Source organism: Callionymus lyra, chromosome 10 (genome assembly GCF_982586985.1).
Source record: "Callionymus lyra chromosome 10, fCalLyr1.hap1.1, whole genome shotgun sequence".
In the NCBI taxonomy this organism is placed as follows: Eukaryota; Metazoa; Chordata; class Actinopteri; order Syngnathiformes; family Callionymidae; genus Callionymus; species Callionymus lyra.
Window position 1 is genome coordinate 14,976,278 of NC_141827.1, and position 21,354 is coordinate 14,997,631.

General features: G+C 36.8%; 1 protein-coding gene across 3 annotated transcripts in view; it reads left to right on the forward strand.

Annotated features, from left to right (window-relative positions):
* iqsec1b (IQ motif and Sec7 domain ArfGEF 1b) overlaps nt 1-21,354 on the forward strand; it is a 139,482-nt gene that overhangs the window by 21,643 nt on the left and 96,485 nt on the right. For all 3 annotated transcript variants that reach the window (XM_087801255.1, XM_087801256.1, XM_087801258.1), the window contains exon 2: nt 9,675-9,782. In XM_087801255.1, coding sequence (XP_087657381.1) covers nt 9,675-9,782 — 108 coding nt within the window. The remainder of the gene's footprint in view (nt 1-9,674; nt 9,783-21,354) is intronic.

Below are 21,354 nucleotides of genomic sequence, written 5' to 3' on the forward strand. Positions count from 1 at the left end.
ATAGTAGTCAATGCCTTTTTGGTGTTTAAGGTAATTTCCATGCATAAAAGCATGTCCCTATGATGGTCACAAAAAAAACAAGAATCATCCAAATACCTCCATACTTTCCATTTGTAATGTCCCTTTTGTATTGAAAGAAAAAAATAAATAAGTATATATTTTAAGCTTGTTTGTAGCCCAAGCTTCTAGTGTCTTTAATATTTTAGTACTATCCTATTTGGATCTTGTAATATCATTATTATGATTAAATGCACGATTAAACCACACAAACAAGACCAATAATGAAAGAAAATGCAATGATTGCATACCATTAAAAAAGAAAATCATACGTAAAAATGAAACTGAAAACTAAACAGCCACCCTGACCCTGATATAACACAAGGGTTATAAACATTCTCATTCTTCCACTATGTCAAGTATGTACAATTCTACACGATTGATAGTTCAGTCAGAACAGTATAAGATCAACTAGTTCCTCACTGGCTCCCTAAGGCACCCACAGTGAACTTAAAATACCAAGAAGGAAGCAAATAAAAAACGTCTCTTGACTCAAGTACATGTTATATTTTTAAAGTGACAATATCCTTTGAAACTGACAAAATTACTTTTCCCTCTTAAATTAACGTCACCAAAAGGAGAAGAAAAATATCAGCGGGCCCTCGAAGTCTTTCAGTGTCGTGGTGTTCCGGTATCTCACCGCCAGTGTAGTGTAGAGATGATTAAATTAGGGGTCTGTGGGTGTCTGGAGGTCATGTAATGAAAACCACTTCTTGTCAGCCTCGTATCATTTAATTGGCCCGACTTCTGCTTCACACTGTTCATTACAGCTAACTGCAACTGGATAGTCTTCAATTCTGTCGCTGGCCAGGATTCTGTCCAATGAAGGCAAATCTCCATGTGTCACTCAGGATTCACCTCGGCTCATGTTTGAAACAATAAAGTTTTACCTTACCTTACCTTACCTTACCTGTTATTAAGAGCAGGGGAAATAAAGTAGAGCAACATAAACGTTATATAGTTCAAGTTTGTTTGTAGCGGAACATCCCGGTCTTTCAGCCACTGCATGATGTCTTTCTTCATTCAAACTCATTGCAAGTTTCAGTGTGAATGCGCAAAATTGAGGCTGATGGCTTAGTTGCTTCTGCTAAAAACAAGCTTAAAATTCTTTTTTTCTGAGCTTTTCCTTGTGTCCAGGCTTCAAAACAAGATGGACGTAAAGTTGAGTTCATTGAGGTATTTTTAAGTGCGTCATTAAAGACAAAGTTAAAGCTAGCCTGGCTGAGTCCACTATAAACGAGCTTAAAATATAGACGTATTTCAATTTTCCGTAACAATTCCTCATGCCCAGGACGGCCATTGAGGTATTTGGATGTTTTTTACATGTGTCTTTTTGGATGAAGATGAAGACGATCACTAAGCGTTAGTCGCTACATTAATATGGACTTACATCTTCGCCTAAAACTCGAAAAAGGATTACTGGGCTCAGGAAATCTAAAATAAAAGTACATTTTAACATCTCAACACACAGTTTAAAAATGCAGTTGCTTTGCAATCCAACTCAGGTTGACCACCAATATTGAAACTATTGTACACGTGCAGAGTGTAAAATAATTATGTCGTGAAACTGATAATGAATAATACATTTGGGTTTATGCTAGCGCCGACACCTTCGTCGTCTCTCCGGATGCCTCCAACCACCGAAACCCTTGTTGTTTACAGCCGACCATTGATTTTCTTGGACAAAAGACAGGTTAATCTTCACGGCGGCCTCCCACTGACAGCTTATGATTTCCTCTGGGCATCTCATCTTGTTTTCAATCACCTCTCACTCATCTCACTCCCCCTGCTGTCCACTCTACGGCAACCCTCGTGTGCCGTCTGAAAACATGTCTGACCACATGTCTGACCACATAAAGAACCTTTTTAAACATTCCTACCAATAGTCATGAATCTTTGTTGCTGGCTTTTTTTTTGCTAATTTTCTAGAAAATAATTATTTTTTTCGTTTGAAAACTGCAAACAAGAAAACAAACACAACATGGGACATTGAAGACAAGACTGATCAATTTCAAATCTAGCTTCCAGCGATGCAGATGAAAGTCTCACAGAGCCATAACAGCACGCTTGAGAGGATTTTGGCAATGTCTGCACATTCTGAAATCATTTCACACGCTTTCAAATCCATTGTAAGATTTCCCCTTTTCTTTTTTTTTTTATGCAGGCTTCTATTTGATTTCTTTTCCCTAACAACATCCAGTGTATCCGTGTGTTCATAAAGGAAGGTTCAAAAACCTGCCCGCTCCACCAGCTTCACCTCTCTTTACTGAAAAACATCCAAGGGCTTGATAGATCGTTCTCATTAGTTGAAGATGGAGCTGCAGGAGACAAAAAGTTGACACATCTTCCCTGATGGATGGATGAGGAAAGACAGGGGTCCTATTAGCTGTAAGAAATGGGTGGTGAAAGACAACCTGGTAATAATGGGTCTGTCAAACCTGTTAGGGTTGGCAGGATTGCTCCCCCTGCTGGTCAAAGCATTTGTCCATCAGAACGTTTATATTCAATCACAGTATACAACACGGCCGGGTCTAGACAGGCATGTATGAGGGGGCAGCCACAAATCTTGAGGGGGCATTGTGCTGTTACTTACTTACTTACATGTAAGTTTGAGGGGGCACAACATTTATTTGAGGGGGCCAGGCCCCCTCTTGCCCCTGCCTAGACCCGGCCCTGGTATACAATTAACAAATGAAGGAAACGTGCAGACAATATTGCGTTTATGGGTTCAGATTCAATTTCATCAAAACATACAATTGAGAAACAAAACAAGAAACAAGATCAATAACGGTTGGTTTTTAAACTGTTACATAAAAATGTTTTTAGAGGTATTGAGTGTCAAACAAAATGTTTTAAAAAAAGAGCAATTTTGAAAAACGTATTAGTGTAGTAACCTCATTGACAAGTCGTTTACAGGTGCCGAAAATTGTGAGCCCAGCTTCGTAGTCTGTAGTATAAATATAATATTAAGGAAAAACATCTAAAAAACGAAAAAAAAATGAGGAAAAGTGAACTCCTATTAGTAGTGAAAACATAGCCATATTCTTTAAGTGACATAGATTCCTCAAAAAACATTAAAATATTAAATAAAATGTGTAGGAAGGATATTTGAAAAATATTTTAGGGTAGAAAGATGTTGTCACCACATTAAAAAAAAAAAAGAAAAGAAACACAAACCAGATTTTATTTTTCATTGTAGTAAGACCATAGACATGTTCTAAGTGAAATGAATTACCATGGTTGTAGTTATAAAAATAATTAATAAAATAATTGGTTAAGTATGACTGCAAATATGGAACAGAGTATAAACAGTATAAATATAGAATGGCTGTTAATTAAGACATACAGCATAACACATTTTTTTTGTGTTACATGATTCATTAAATAAACTACGGCTCTTTTAACGCTGTATTCCCACGTCTTAATTGTGAACCTTGTAGTTCATCCAGTCAACCATTTTAGGTGTAAACATATTTTTAGCCATATATGTAACTCAAACTATGCAATATTTGTTGTTTTTTAAGGTTTTGTTTTTCACTTACAAAGAAAGCGCAGGAAGTGGTAAATTGAACTCAGTCATGCTCGACTGTCATCACACAGAGTGACTGTCCTCACGGTTGAGATGTTTACAGTGACAAATGTTGTAGTGAGGATGGATGATGGGCTGGCATCTAAATCTTATATTGAATGCAAAGAAGAAGAAAATCCCTCAAGAGAACATCTGTCGTCTCAGGACCCAGATGTTAGTACACGGAGTAGATACATTGTACACAAACTCCTTTAGCATTAGTGGAGGGTTTTGAATGTAGTGTCAGCAACACCCTCGAACTGCCTTGACACGTCAGAAAGAAGATGAATACATATTTTATTCCTCCAGAGATCAAACATCCAGTTAAATCTCTCTGTTCTTTGGAAATCAGTGACCAGGAAGCTCATCACTTTAATCTCTGTCACACTGTGGCTCAAAGGCTGAGACTTCCTGTCCTGCACTTTTATTAAATGTCACAGATTTGCACATTTAAGGGGTTGGGACTGCAAAGTCAAAGATCTCCTAATCAAAAGGACATTTATTCTTGGCTTTATACGTTACAACAGATAAATGAACAATGGATATCCGATTCGTCAAGTTGTGTTCTTCCGAGTGAGAGATGCGTGTCAGGAAACATTTTTCTGTCTCAGTTTAGCTGTCTCACTGTTTAAAGGGAACATTTGGTGAATCCAGGGAAGCTGTGAGGTTTTCTAATGGCTCAGGTAGCTGGCGAGTGGTGGCAACAGGCTAGTGATGCAGAGACATATGCTTCAGTGCGGCGACCACGGTTCTGTCACCTCCTTTTCAAGCCACCACCTGCAGCTCGGCTGCAGGGTTGAGAGTGAGACATAATCCCCTTATGAACTACTACTCTTATGCAAATGAGTCTGTCCATGCAGAACTACATTTTCCCTTTTTTGGACCGACTCTTGGATGATCAAGGTTTTAAAGATAAAGATTAGCCCTGCAGCTGCATTGCTGGTCTGAAACCATGGTGAATTATCAGGTGTTACTCTCAGAGGTGATGAGTTGGAGGCCGACAATCTCATGTCGTGTGGTCACGTCAAATGCAGGTGTGTGTTTGAATGACATACTACCGGTATAAGGAAGAAAAATGTGCTGTTCTCATGTTCTCCAGGAAAGCTAGACAAAATTCTTGATTTCACCCCTGTTTTTACTTTAAAAGCTCACCCATAATTGAAGAGAAACTAACATCCGCAACAATCTTTTCATCTCTTAGTTTCTACCAGCTTTTGTTCAGTAAAAGCATTCACAGCCTCAAATATGATTTTAAAATAGTTCACACAATGTTTCAACCTTTATAATGAATTCATGTGTTTACTTGACTATTCATTTGGTCTTGATTGTATTTAATTTTTTTGTTTAAATGTCTAGTTGTTGTTTTTTTTAACAGGTATGATAAAAACATCATAAAACTTACAGCAACTTATTTTGACCAGCAGTGTCTGGATGATGATGAAGAGTAATGTCCGCTTTTACACTGTATAAATCTTTATAATTATTCGATTTTTTAAAGAAACTATATAGGAGGAGCAGAAGCGTTTCTTTGTTCTCTACATCAATTTATCTCATCCTCCATATTGATAGTAGAAACCTGTGGTGACTCTCTCTCACTTCATTCACAGTAAATCTCAATGTATTTTAGGCAACAACTGACACAATGAAAGTTTAGTATTTATTGAAATATTATTGACTTCAATATATCTGACTCACTATATTTAATAGTAAAACACTTTCATTTATTTAATGACACTAAAACACGCAAAATTGAAATTATGTTCTTTACATTTTACAGCCAGTGCAATTGAGAGAATGAGTTTGATTGATTTGTGGCGTATTCTGATTAACATGGATCAATAGACTGATATTATTGGTCATTGGTGTTTTCTCCGATAATGAAAACCTGACGAAGCAATGATAAGCTCAATGTGTTGAAACATCAGCTGGTGCGATTGATGATTTCATCACGGCAGGACCCGGAGGCAACACAAAAGCTGTGTAGCTAGCCGTGGCCAACTAGTGTGCTCGATCACAAACCCAGAAAAAACTGGGAATATTTAAATGGTTGATTACAAATATGCAATCTTTTCCTTAAACACCTCGAATGTAATCCCTCACGTTTCTATTTGTTCAGGCTTTTCCTTGAATTTTTGGAACTCCTGTGTTGTTCTCAGTATTATCTTGATCTTTAAAGTATGTACTTTTTTGAGTATTGTTTTGATTGTTTAAGCGCTTTGTGACCCTGGTCTCGAAAAGCGCTATATAAATAAATATTACTTACTTACTTACTTACTTACTTAAGGAAGTGAACGTCGCCTTGCAACACCCTGCACTATTCTAGAACATATGCTCAGAGCTGCAGTGCATTGACAACAAACAGAATCATAAATTCTGAAAATACTGACGTACTTATTTCCATCCTGAAGATATTTACACTTACACGTGAGTACAAGGGTAAGTATTTGAGCTGCCTTCTCCACACCAGCACATTTGTTACCCAGACCCAGTGAAAACAGTTTTAAATCGGCATTAGAGATAAAACAAATGTACATTATTCCAATGTTAACTTGTGCAAAGTAACTATGGTAAAAAAAAATCTGTTTAAATGTATGTGGATATTGAATTAGCATCGACAGTTCTAGCATATCGAACATCATTCAAGAATTCAATATTGAAAATGCCTATTTTTAATTGATGTGCATTACAGCCAAACTTCCCAGAATCAGACATTTTTAAAGACAATTTTATCTCTTAAAAGTTGAAAATATAAATTACAGTTTAGGAAAAAAAGGGGGGAAATTAGACGTTGCAGCGCATAAAAGCACCTTGTGTAAGATGAATATGCAATTCTAGAAGTGTACTGCCAACACTTGCATGTTTTGGTTAATCAAGTTCTTACCACTTTTGAATGAAAACCAAATACTGGGTTAAACATCGCAGAATTATGTGGTGGCAAAAAAAATAAATAGTTTGAATGTATTTTTTTCATTTCAAGTACTTTTACTCACTATCACTATATGAAAACAATAGACATAGAGCAGAAGTAGTGGTAGGATTTTATTGTAGTTGAAGTAAAAGTACCTAAAGTAGTTGTAGGTTTGTAGAAGCGGTCGCTAAATTGTTAATATCAGTGGAAGTTGTCCATCTTGAGAGAGAGACGGAGGTCAGTCCATTCACTTTCTAGACTCACTTCTCTATAGGTGTTGACGCCTCTATAGAGCTTCTGTCGCTGGTTATTATAATGTGATAGTGTGTGTGCATCTGCCATATGTACTGCATTTATTGTCTTAATGTTTCGCCGTAGCCGAGTCTCAAGTGGCAGACTGGAGGACGCTTTAATATGAGCAGACGGCTGCCGCTTGACCACCGAGCTCAGTTGTGCGTCTGATACTGTGTGCGGCCGTGTCTGTGAATGTGTGTGTTTCATCTTCATTTTCTCAGGTGAGAAAGCCTGTCAACAGCTTTGCCCTTCTTCTTCCTCCTGAATGCTCCCTTCCGCTCCCTCGGGTGGCGGGTCGACCTGCTGCTGCCGCCGACCCGTTTTTGTTTCATCTTAAGCCGATGTACTGGAGGAAACTTACTGATCTGTGTTGACGTACGTTTCTGAGGGATTGAAGGCGAGGTAGGAGGACACGGCTGCTCAGTAAAGACACCTGTTGGGATCAAATAAATACATATTTAAAAGGGCTGTTGCTTATATATAGAAATATGTAGTATTACTGATATTGATTGATTTAGGTTTCATTTCATTTTAAGTCTTTAGGTTACATGTCCAAAGGGTACTAATGATTTATCAGGAATATAAACCACATACTGAAACAACAATTTCAATGGAACAATAGATAATGAACTTTGTTGAACTGATATTCACTGAAATCAATGCAAAAGTAACATAATACATTGAGACATTAAACAAAGTATTGATTACTGTTAACTTGCCTTGTCCAAACCTTTAAGGAAACCTTAAAGGAAGTAAAAACTAGTGGGGACTAAAACCAAAACTAATCTCAACCAGACATTTCGGTGTTTAAAAATGAACCTAGACACCCGCAGCTACAACTTTTCTGTTATTTCATTCGACTCGTCATGATAAAAAGCTTTTTGTGGGAGTTCAAATCAAAAGTTGTAACTGACTCCGTCTGGTTGAATTCATACGATAGAATAACAATCAAAAACAACTTTACTGGCCTTGTATATATCAACAATATACATAGAATGTTCCTCCAATTGTTGGTGCCTTCTTTTTATTTTCTTTGTGCACACAGGAAATGGGAAAAAACAAACCAAAAAAATAGAACAGTGAAGATAGTGGCAGGTGACATGGGTGGGAATTTATCTGTGTATAATAGAAATAGCTGTGGGGAAGAAAGTGTTCTTGTGTCTTGTGGTGCCTGAGGAGAGGGGGCCGAAGAGGGATGACCCAGGGGTCTCCGATGGTGTTTCCTTGCTTTCTTCCTGGTCCTGGACTAGTGCAGTTCCTGGGTAGAATGGAAGGAGGCGGCATTGCATTCCTCACAGTCTGTCTCGGTCTCTTCCTGTCCTGCTGTGTGGCCGCTGCAAACCACACAGTGATGGAGGAGGACAGAACAGACCGAGTGATTGCAGAGTTAAAGTGAAGCAGCAGCTGCTTGGACAGACCGTGCCTCCCACTTCGGGATCCCAGGAGATCGTTTCCCTGAAACCCGAAGGAGTCCATGGCTGTCACAGGGCTGCTGCTGATGGTGATGGGTGGGGAGTGCCTCCTGCAGTCCACCGTCATGACCGTCTTGAGCTTTTTTCTTTTGCAGGTTGTTTTGTTCTACATCACTGAACTAGCCTCCTGACGACATGTAGGCTTGTCGCTGTCCTGGATCAGTTCGATGACTGTGTGGTCAGAAAACTTCAGAATTTGACTGCCGGGTGTTCTAAGGTGCAGTCGTTGCTATAGAGGTAGAAGAGCAGTGTTCACAAGACGCATCCCTGGGGAGCGCCAGTGCAGATTGTTGATGAGGACACCTCCCAGTCTCACCTGCTGACTCCTGTCCGTCTGGAAGATGACTATCCACCTTTAGTTTTGTATTAAATTGAGCCGAAAAAGCATTTTGCTGGGTAGAAGGGTTGTCACGAGAACAAATACTTTGGTACCAATTCGGAACGAGCACGAAAAAAATACTACGATGGCAGCGTGTTTTGCTACTGTTAGTACCATATTCATCAGTTCTTGGCTGAAGCGACGGGTCCAGTATATGCATCTTCACAACAATGACTTCTTCTATTTCTATGGAAAACAAAACACCTTCTCTTATTGATGAACCTGAAAGTCAAAGTTGCATTTATTTGTTTGGTTTTATTATTTATTTGTACATTAATAATATTTATATTTGAAAAAGGTTTTTTATTAAACTTGAAGTAAACCATCACCAATCTTTGGATGAAACTAATGTTTTTTATTTTCAATCATGGTTTCAAAAAGTATTGAGGTATTAAAAAAAAATTACTTGTATTGGTTTCCACGACTAAAAAGTTGGTATTCTCCCCTCATAGGATGTAAACAAATCTGTTGAATTGCTCAAAAATCTATACTTAAGGTTTATGGATTTTCAACCTGCACTGCAAGGACTATTAAAAAAAACACCTACTCAACTGACTACTTCAAGAAACATCTTAAGACGTTTTTACTTGTGCCGGCTTTTCTCTAATTTTCTATGGGCTTCTGTGTCTGTCTCTATGTTGTCTTGGCCTTCTAAAGTTTTTAAATGTGTATGTATTTATAACTGTGTATTGTTCTTTTGTTTGAGCACTCTGTGACCGTGGTCTGCAATTTCTTACTTACTTTGTACTGTATGTTATATAAGACTTGTGACTTAACTCTTGTGTTGACTCAGGGTCAAGATGAACGACCTGGCCTGGCCTCCAGAAAGTGGCAGTGGCTGAGGTCCTTCACCTCGACCCAGCGACAAAACGAGGGTTAAGATGACTCATGATGAGGTTGCAAGATCTTTCTTATATGCACAGAAAGAAACCTGAATTCGATATTTCTACAGTCTGATTTTAACAGCTTCAACATGCCTTTCTTCTTTTGTTCCAGGCGACACATCTCACTGCCAGTAGAAATCTCAGAGATCCCTCTTAACCTATACGCCCCTCCGTGCACGAGAGGTTACCCCTATCGCAAATGGAAGTCCGCATCTTTAGGGTAAACTGCCGGCTTTATTTCTAGTCATCGTCATTCCATCAGTTCCACCCCCATCAGCTGTTACTGCGTTGTCGTGTTGTCAAGTTGTCGTGCTGTAAGTGTGATGTTTATTGCTGGTTTTATGTGTTTTGCTGCTATTCTCCACCCTGCCTTTTGAGATTTCTCATTGCTGTTCATTCCTTTCGGCTCTGGAGGACTTTCACCTCCTGCTGTGCAGGAGCTGGTAGGTGGTCCTCTCACTCTGCGAACCCAGTTGGTTAGAAAATGAAGTGTATCAATTAGACGCAAATACATTTGAATATTCTGCAAGGTTAACATATTCATTAGACAGGAGGATGATATACAGTATGTGGGTGATGGATCAGTCCGTGGCGTTTCATGTAACTCTTTATGGTGAAACTCACCTCAGTCTCCTTCAACTTATATCCTGCCTAAAATATATTTAGCTACAGTATCAGAAGGACATCACCAGGTAGTCGTGGTGAAAATGGGTCTAGCTAATAACATCACAATATGGCTGCTTAGTGTCAAACATGAAATATCTCCGCTATATACTAGAGTGAGCATAAACTGTCATTGACTACTCAGTAATCATTTCCAGTAAGTCATGTACTCGTCTGCTCATGGGACGTTTGTTGCATCATTACCACAGTTCTTTTATCCAAAGTGACTTACAATTGACCAGTATGTCGCCAGAGACCTTGCTTTTCAGCCTACAGCGTTCTGCTTCATTGTTGCTATCATTATCTTTTCCTGTTATCCTCTTCTATGTGCATTAAAAATGCATTTACAATGGAGTAAAAAACAATTTGACCCCTCACCCAATTAGTAGTTGATCAACTACATTTTTTAAATTTAATACATGGCTTTATATTTGGATCTAGTTTCCCGGGGGAAATAAGTAGGTTGTCACCCAAGTTTTCATGGTGCAATACTTCCCTTTGATGCCTGTGTTTATTTAAGTGTGTCATAAATAGATCTTGGACCTCTATTGTACTCATCAGTATGTGCATGTTTGTACAAAACTCTATTTGTATTCCTTCCTCTATTTATTCTACATATTCCTTTTTTCTTTTACATTTTATTTCTCTCTGTTTCAATTGATATATCTCAGGAATGGGCCATTACATTTCCTTGGGGGCCAAATAATTTACCATGGCTTTTATCAGAGGCTGTCAAGCCAAAAGAAGAAAGGGACAAAAAAATAACGGGGAAGTTTTTAGATAAATAAAAGGACATTAGTAAACAAGCATAGGTTTTAATTTGATTGCATATCATTTTATTATAATTTATGTATTTTAAGATTCTAAAAAAGCATTGCCAGATATCTCTAGAGGGATCAATAAAGTTTATCTAATCTAATCTAATATTTCATATATGTATCTATGTATCTATGTATTTCTGTATTTTAGCATTTAAATTAATATGATATATTTTAGAATTAAAAATTAAAAACATCAAGTGCAAAACAAGTTTCTGATGCCATTATTATATTAAATCTTATTAACTTGAATTTATTATTATTTTATACAAATTTTATTTATACATGGTATACAGTATAAAAGCACTACGAAAACTATAAAATAAAATACTTTTTTACACTGCAATCAAAAGAACAAATAAAGGCAAAAAGTGGATACAAATATGTTCAAACAATGATCTTTAGGAAAATGAAATTACAAAAATGCATGATAAAGAAATGAAATTAAGGTAGAACTGAAATAGTTTTTCCAATTAGACGCAGCAATACAGACGATTATTCATAAAAATTAAAATAAGAACAAGAACAAAGAGAAATAAAAAGAAAGAACAAGATGACACAATCTAAGTCTAAAGATACAGTAAGACTGGCAATATATAACATTTTATAATAATTAATTTGTACAATGTACAATTTATTTAAAAATATCATATAAAAGCTCTTAAATAAAATATATTTAAACAAAGATATTGACAAAAATATATGTAGGGTTTAACTAGTAATAGTATTGATGAATAGCAATTTTAAACATTTCTAAATGGCAAGTTTTATAATATTATTTTAAGTTCATGCAGGCTGCATAGATGGAGTCAGGGGGCCATACTTTGCCGAGGACTGATCTATCTGAATAAGTATAGAAAAGGGGTGTCTAAACTTTTGGGACACATATGATCAATTGAAAACAAGCAGGGGCCAAAAGTGAACAGTGACATCAGTTATCTAATTCAGAACATTCAAAATAAAAGCTAAATGTTCTTCTATCTACCAGTTGAACACAAAATTAAGAAGTTTTTAATAGACACACAAAAAAAGTCAGTTTGAGGAATTAGCAGTTTCTTAAAACAATCTGCTAAAGGCGCCCGTGATATACATTGGACACGCATGATAAATACCATAATTTTCTTTGTGAGGTTTCCAAACAAAAACTGTGAGATATACAATTCTAAAGAACTGAAGCAGAAGGCTGTCTGAACTTACAATATATAGGTTAACTGTCGCAACAGTACAAGGTACCCTGAAAAAGAAAGAACATCCAATTGCAGAAAGTAAATGTACATTTGCAATAAGCAAAATGATGATTGTGCTGTTGAGAAAATACAAGGGAATGCAAAGAGGCCGCTAACTTCTCAGACTTGTGTTAAAGACAAAGTAATGAGAAGGTGAAACAAATGCTTGCTGAGAACACTTAGTTTTCATACGTGAGTAAATGTTGCTTTCTTTTTCCAAGATCTTAATACGGTATGAAAGGAAGCAGATGTAAAAAGCCTCCGCGCTCTACAAACGATAAGCGTGTTTAAGAGCATCGTATCCGTGATCCGCAACGATTGAGTGCCTAATGATGTCCTTGAGAGATATCCATTAAGTGGGTTAATGTTCAAGAAAAGCTCTTTCAAAAAGCTTTTCTGTTCGCGGTCTGAAGAGGTGAGAGCGACGGTGATATGGCATGTTTACTATTTGGTTGAAGAAGAGGAAATATAAGACAATTGCCCTTTTTTTCAGAATATTTTTTATTTAGTTGTAATGGATAGCAAATAAATGCCAAAACAAATACACTGCTAACACCCCCCAAAATATAGATAAATGAACAAAGTTTGATTCCTGTTTTCAACATTTGTGTGTCCTAATCAAGTACTACTTACATAAAGTGAAACCATGTTTACTACGAGTTTAAAGAAGTGAAAAAAGTAGGTTTGAAGGTAGAATTCTGACATTTTCAAATGGAAACTTAAACAACATTTACAGCGAAAGTAAAAGTCAAATTAATTCGCCAAAAGTTAAGAGAATGACAAAAACAATTTACTTTCTAAAACAAAGACTCAATAAACCGATTTTATTCTCATGATACATGAGATTAGATCTCAGTGATGTCCTGCTGAAGATCTATTATCCAATTTTGTGTTTTACTCTTGTAATTATCTGACTGACCTCCATAATATGGTAATAATAGGGATAGACTAACTCTGGGTTGTTGTTTAAGTTAAGGGAAGAATTTTGGTGGGTAAGAAAATGGACATATTTGTATATTAATTTAAATAATATAACATTTTTTATTATGGACTAGACCTGCAAATTTGGTTGTGTTTTTCTTCTTGTTTTGTTAATAATGGTTTATTATTAATTGTGTAAAGAGCCCTTATTTTGGTGTTACTTAAATCCGTAGGTATTCAAAGCTCCTCAAGACATTTAGAAAATAATCCACATTCTTAGGATTTTACCATCATTGCTCTTCTAATAGCATAATTGATGATCTTGCACTGATGATCTAAAAAGGACCTGATTGGTTAATTGACGGTATTACTTTTACTATTACTATTTTTGTTACTTTGATAATAAACACAATACTATACTTTCAAAGTCGATTGATTCAATTTGGTCCAAATCTTAATTGTTTAAGGACTTCCAAAATGATTGGCCATTGAACTCATTCTCGACCTCTTGTAAAAGTTGCTAAGACCTCACCGTGATGAACACATTTAGGACTTTCCTCACATGATGGAGACCTTGTCAGAGTCTGACAAAGCCATTGCCATCAGTATGTGTATCATTAAATGTCGGATTTTATCAAATGTTTTAGAAAGTATCTTTGCAATTAACTTTGAGACTAGTAGAGAAATAGTATATAACAAATGCTTTTAGTAGGCAAGATTCCAAATAAATACAGTTTTTTTCTTCAAACATCTATAAATGTCAATTGGAAGTCCGTCTTAGATCCTTTCATATTGTGGATATATATCCAATTTCCTGGCTAGAACCGACTTTGAATACTCGTTAATAAAAGGTTTTTCAAGTGTATTAAAAAATTGATTTTGTGACGTTGAATTAATCCCAGTTTTTATATCTAGGATAATGTCTCCCTGAAAGTTCTTTGAGTTTATGGCTCTATTAGAGTCCATTTTTTTTATCTGTCATACCAATACCAATAGTATGCCACTCTTTTCTCCTTGGTCATAGAAATGTTGCCCAAGGCGCTATTTAATGCTTTTTGAGTAAAAAGCACCTCATATCCAGTAGTACTGTACATTATTGGAGAATAAAAACTAGTCAATATGGAAATAGGTTTTCTATTGCACTGATACATGAATCTTCTCTTTTTTTCTGAGGATTTTCATCCGTCATAATTGTTACCATAGACATAAATAAGATTTAGTTTCCTGTAATCATGATGAAGCGACCATGTCCGTACACTCAATCATGTTATTCTTGGTCGTGCGCAGCGGTATGATTTAAAGCCAGTTTTCAGCACATCTGCTGCACTTTTGTTCTAAATTAAAAATCAATATACAAGGAGGAAAATGCAAACCAATTCTTTGTCATTCTAAAATGTTTTTTGAAGCACAAACTGTCAGAATGCCTGGAATTTCCTGTAAATTAATTAAAAAGCAATCTTTATCCATGACATCCACCCATCTCAAGTATATTTTCTAATGTAAGTTGAGTTAAAGTTACAATTTACACTATAGCAAAGTGTTTGTGTAGTTGCAGCACCCCTTGCTAGATGAGTCAGATATTTAGTGTAAGCAAAGTGTAATGTCTCGACAGTTAGAGACAGACACATTGAAATAAAACTACTTTTAAAGGACAAGTAATACATAATGCATGCATGCCTTTTCTTTTAGTAATTTGCCTGACACTTTTATTGCTGCGTAAATGGATAAGACCAAGGTTGTTGTTTTCAGTTAATTATAAAACTGAAGTAGTCAAAGCACTTGAAGGCCTGATGAAATGTGGAACGGCATTAAAAACACCTCTTATACAATAATAGACGGATACTTCTCCACCTGAGTGCCTGGGTAGCTTTAAAAGTGGGGAAGAATACTTCATGAAAATAAATACATAGAATTTAGTGATGCCCGCTGTAGGGTAGAGACGGTGGTGCAAAGTCATGTTAAAAAACGAAATGCTCTTAAATATTTAAAAAGGAAACTGCATGTGTTTGTGTGTTGAGACTTAGGTCATAATTGCAGTGAAGTGTAGGTTAATGTTTATAATAATCTGGATTTAGGAGAATACAAGAAGTACACATCCAAAAAAATAACATGTAGAGGCATAACATGAGAATGTATCCTTTTTTTTACATTATGCAGTTTTTGTGTGTGTGTGTGCGTGTGTGTGTTTGTGCGTGTGTGTGAGTGATTGGCAGCAGACCCAAGAAGATGGTCGCCGGTTACTTTATTTTTCAAATATCAAAATTGTCAAAATTGAATATTTTAAAAAGAGCACTTAGTGTCTCATAGATGACCTACAAGAAACCGCAACCCATTTCTAGCTAGTTAATGGCAAAAACGTGGTAAATAGAATGAGAAGAGGATTGAAGGTTTTTATCATCGACGATAATGAAATCTTGATAAATAGGATCAGAGAGCTCAAAAAGGGTCCTTTTCTAAGCACCATGACAAATGGCAGCTATTTATAAATGAATGAATACATGTGTGATGAGAATACAACATATGTTTAGGGGTAGTTATCCTCCCTAAAGAAACTTGCACTTGCATACCAGCTTTTAAGGGTCCCTCGCACTTCCCTCAAGTGTAGCTCTAATTATTAGGGGCTTATGTTTGCATTGTGTACACTCGTGGTTGTTCCAGCTGTTTGTAAAACTTATCATTACCACCCTTCCCAGAGATTAAACTGAACTCTTCCACCACAGCGTCTGATTTGGGATTTAGCTGCCTCTGATTATGAAGCCAATGTCTCCTCCGCAAGCTGCTATTGTTTTGCCCATAATTAAAATCATGTTCAATTTTTGCTTACTGTCGAAGCGTGAAAAGGAAAATGTGAATCATCTCCTGCATCTGTGTGATTGTTTGCTATTGTGACGCAGTAAGTCGGCACATTCACTCTGGTGCTGGTGAATCTGGGTTTTTACCCAGCAAAACTCTCCACCTCCGGTCGGATGCATTTATCCGGCACATGCTGGTATAGAGATGTTTCACTTGGGAGGGTATCTGCTGTGCACGGTTGCCCTAATTACCTTATGCCTTTATTTTATTGTTATTTTACTGCTGCTCCCTACAGCTTACACCATTCCACTTTAATTCACATCATCCTTTTTCTCAGGGAGGCAGTGTAATAGGGGTGACCGAGAAGACCCCCAAATCATTTGAAAATTCCTACTCAAATATCCTACAAACAATTACTTTTATTTTACAACAATTGCGTCCTACATGTCTACTGTGTGTGGTGCTGAATTTTTTGAACGTTTTTTCACAACTGTAAAGTGTTGATGATGAAGTTTTAGTTACTCATGCCAACACAATAGTAAGGTAAGGTAAGGTAAGGTAAAACTTTATTGATCACTCAGGAGGTCTCCTTCGGGAAATAGTTTTTTTCCAATAGCCAATACATACAGCAATTTTTTATAAAAAATAAAAAATAAATAAAAATAAATAAAATAAGAACAAGAACATAAAGGGAAAGAACAAGATGACACAATCTCAGTCTAAATAAAAAGACAAAGAACATAGATCAAAGAAAAACAACAAAGACAAATGATACAAAGACTAACATAGAATTGTATTGCCGAATCAGAAGCATGAGACAAACCTTCTGTTTGACCAAGGTTAAAATATCCCAAAAAAATAGCATTTATTCAAAAAAAATACCATGAAAACTGCTCGTCTGTCTGTCTTAAGAACACGTGGTATTGTGATATCAGTAACTTTATTGTACACTCTGAACTAAAATGATGAATCATAGAAACAGATAAAGACTAAACTTTGTATTTGCTGATACTGTGGCTAAAGGTTTAAGTACATAAATGGGTTTTTGGAGAAGGCGTGTGCCGTGGCATCTCCTGATGGAGAACGATGAAAAGAAGAGTAGGAAGTCTTGTATTTAATTCATTCAGCGGACGAGGGAGGAGCAAATGTAACAAGGCATTAAGAGCCTCTCTATTGTCTGATGAGGTCTCTCAATTACTGACTCATTATCTCTTAATTCGCTCTGCTTCTTCCCCAAAAAGTCTCCTGCCTCTAATAAAGCCGGCTGAGGTATAGAGGTCCGGCTGAGGAGAATTGCTTCCCCTCACACTGGAGCTGCCAGTGGTGGGCGTCAGGCTGAGTGCTAATTCATCACTGCGATGGGTAATAGGTCTGCGCCAGTGGCCGGGCCAGTCACGGTCCTACCGCTTCCGACAGCCACTGAATTAACTTTCCATCAGCCGGCGGAGGCTAGTGTTAGCTTGAGCTGGTCTGAGGTTCGATCGCTGACGCGTCTGGGAAAAACTAAATATATAAAATCACAAAATATAAACATTTCAATTGTTTACTTAACTTTGCCTTCAGCTTGTTGTGGGACTCACCTCGGCTGGTCACTGCTTTTGATTTCGGCTGCAGAACGTTTGAGATAAAAAGGAAATAAGAGTGAAGTTTCTTTGCATCACATCACACATAGAGTCTTGGTATCTACGCCTCAATGATCACTGAAAACAAGCTGCTGTGAAAGGATTCCAAGTTTTTGTCTGGAGAAGACATTCCGCTACTTTTTTGAGTCTTCCCAGACAATCTAGAGTGAGAATGCAATGAAAACAATTAGATTATTGCTATATAGCTCCCTGTTTAATAGTTAATTCCATAGAGGCCGGCTCTTCTGGTACAATAGAGAGGTCAGACAAAGGGATAGAGATAATCTCTACAACGTCTCCTAAATCCACTGAGATCTTCTACCCTGTTGGAAATGCTCGAGACACCTTCCCAGGAACCATCGTAAATAGGTGCCCTTAAAGTGTTAGTTCACCCAAAATTTACTCATTTTCTACTCACCCTCATGTCGACTATGGGTTGGGATTATTTAAGAGTAATCTGTTCCTTTTTGGAACCATAGGCAAATATGTTTATCAACTTAAATGAGGAGAATGGATCTTAGTTGTTGTCTATATCTTCCTCCAAAAAAGCCGCCCTCAAAAACATCCTCCATACTGCTCGTCCATCTTGGATTGAAGCCTCGACAATTGTTCCGAAATAACATCCTACACAGACAGGAAGTACCCCAGGTAAATATCATGAGCTTCAAATCGCCCATGATATTTACCTGAGCGCTTTTTTTTTATGTAGACATTAGTCATATTTGCCTATGACTCTAAAAAAGAACAGATTACTCTGTAATAATAATCTCAAACCTTAGTGGACATTAGGGTGAGTAGAACATGAGTGAATTTTGGGCGATTGAAAATATCGCTTTAACTGGCTTTTCCCAGTGTGGTCGGGCTGCAGTGTTACTTTGTGTCTCTTCCAAATTCCAAATCTGCTTATCTTTTTTCTAAAGGAGATTATCTGAATTTGTCGGTCACTACCCAGAGTTCTTGAGCATAGGTTTGATTAGAGGTATAGATCAACCTGGACATTTTGTACCCTCACTTTTGAACCAGAATCCAACATACTGTTCACCAAATCTTCCAATTTAGACATGAAATTCCACCCTTTTTCCATTGAGGACCACGGACTCAGATTTAGAGGAGACACTAATGGATGTCGCTGAGACATTTCAAAATATGATGAAAAAAGTTCTTGTCTTATTCTCCTGCACATCTAGTGTGAATAGTTTATTATTCTTTTGACTATTTTATGACCATCTTTATGGCATTAATTCCATCGACACCTGTAGAGTTCTCCGCTTGAGTTTTGTCAGTTTCGCACCAATTAGGACGGTCGATAGAAACATCCATAATTTATGTATGTTCTGAAGAAAGACTTATTTTTCAAAATTAACAAGCCATCAGGAACAACAACTTTTTTTTTATTCCTGACATGGGAGACAGATATTGAACCATGCACAAGCATTCTGGTAAATCAGGAGATTTTATCGACAAATGTTTACGACAACAACAAATACCTAACATGGGGGGAAAAATGCTTTGAAGAAGAAAATGCTGTAATTTAGATTTCGGTTCAAATCATTATGTCACGATGTACATGTTATTCCTAGAAAGCAACACAAAGAGCCAGCTAGAAAGTAAACAAAAGAGGCTTTGAACTTGAAAATATATTTGAATAATGTTTTCTTTCGCTTAATAGAGACACAATGTGACGTGTGCAAACAAGAGCAATCGTACTTCAGCTCCTCCGTCAAAATGTTTGAAAGAAATGGTTTGAAGTGGCCTTGTTAGATTGCATCTTAAATAGAGTATTTTTACATCAAAACAACGTTTGAAATGTTCGTATTTATCAAACTATATTAAGCTTAAGTTACAAATATGGCTGCCTCGCTAGAAGAACCGTGTTCAAAGTGACGACGGAAGAGATGATGCAGCATGTTCCCCTTCACCCCCCTATAAATTTGAAGCAACTGCAGTCTTATTTCATATAATATATAAAATATGAAATATGAGTCAGACTCCCACTGATTCTTTGAAGCATTCTTTAGGAAAGTCAAAATGTTCCCTCAGCAAAACTAAGCATTTTGGGTGAAGAATATTGAAAAAAAGTAAATTACTCCTCAATCTATGAACATTATCTCTTCATTCGTCCTGTCACACTATATATTCAGGTTCAAGTTTAATCTCACTCATAGATAACTTTCAACATTGAAAAGCATAGAAGAGAAGTTTGGTTCTTTCTAAAGTTAAATTAATGTCTTGTTTTTACATTTCTTTTTTAAAATAAATTCCTACAAATAATATTTTAAATTGGTGCACATTTTATCAACATAAATAAAGTAAGTAAGTAAGTAAGTAATATTTATTTATATAGCGCTTTTCGAGACCAGGGTCACAAAGCGCTTAAACAATCAAAATAATACTCAAAAAACTACATACTTTAAAGATCAAGATAATACTGAGAACAACACAGGAGTTCGAGAAATTCAAGGAAAAGCCTGAACAAATAGAAACGTCTTAAGATGTTTCTTAAAAGAGTCAGTAGACTCCATCAAGCGCAAAGAGAGAGGAAGATCGTTCCAAAGCTTAGGAGCAACAGCCTGAAAAGATTTCTCTCCTCTGGTCCTGAGCCGTGTGCGAGGAACCATAAGTAGATTCTGATCCACAGACCTCAGAGCCCGAGCTGGGGTGTAAGTCTTGATCAGATCAGTGATGTAAGGAGGAGCCTGACCATGAATAGATCTGAAAGTAAGAACCAGAATTTTAAAGTTGATCCTAAAAGAAACTGGAAGCCAGTGAAGAGTTTTAAGGATCGGAGAAATGTGAGTTCTTCTACTTGAGCGGGTCAGAATTCTCGCTGCAGAGTTCTGAATCAACTGCAGACGAGACAGATCCTTCTTGTTAAGACATGAAAACAAACTGTTACAATAGTCCAGGTTGAAAGGTAAAGGTTGAAATAGTATTAGTGGCCAAGATAGATAACGTCAACGGACGTCCTCACATGTGATTCTGGCTCCCATATGAATTGTATTTACAATCCTCAAATTTCAATGGTGTTGACCAGCTTTTTATAGACTTGCTCCAGTAGCTGTCTAACACATCCAAATTGATATCCAGCTCCACGTTATTAAATCCACATCGTTTTGTTTGGCTGTCAATCAACTGATAAGGTTGTTTATATTGCACGCTTGATCTGAGGCTTATGAGGTGATTCATCTCTCAAGGCTGTTAAGAGGAGAATAGTATCATTACTTCTGTCATTGTTGCATAAGCCAATGCGATTCTGAGCTGTCAGGGAGGGACAGCAGATTATTAAATCCAGTTTCCTCCCCTAAACACACAGATAAATGCCTGCAAAGGTTGACAAATAAATATTAATAAAGCAACTTAAAATAAGACATGTGCACAGCAATGAGGAAACTGTTGGGATTCAACACATTTTATTGACTTTTTCTTTGAACAGGAGGGTTCAGAATCAAATCAAATACTGAACTTTTATTCAGACCTAAATTCATTTTATCCTCCTCCTCTGAAATAACCTCATAATCGTAGTCATGATTGTCCTTATTATACAGAAACTCCACAGAAGAATGAAAAGATACATCTCAAATCCATGATTTAACATGAGTCACAATGTCATTACAGAGGGTTTATTGAATTAAAATATCCTTTGTAAGATTCTAACACGACCAGTGTGTGTATTGTAAGTGTGTATTTTACCTCATTTTTGTAACTTTGAGATCACAAATGTGTTCTTGCTTTTCTACCTTGTTTTTTTT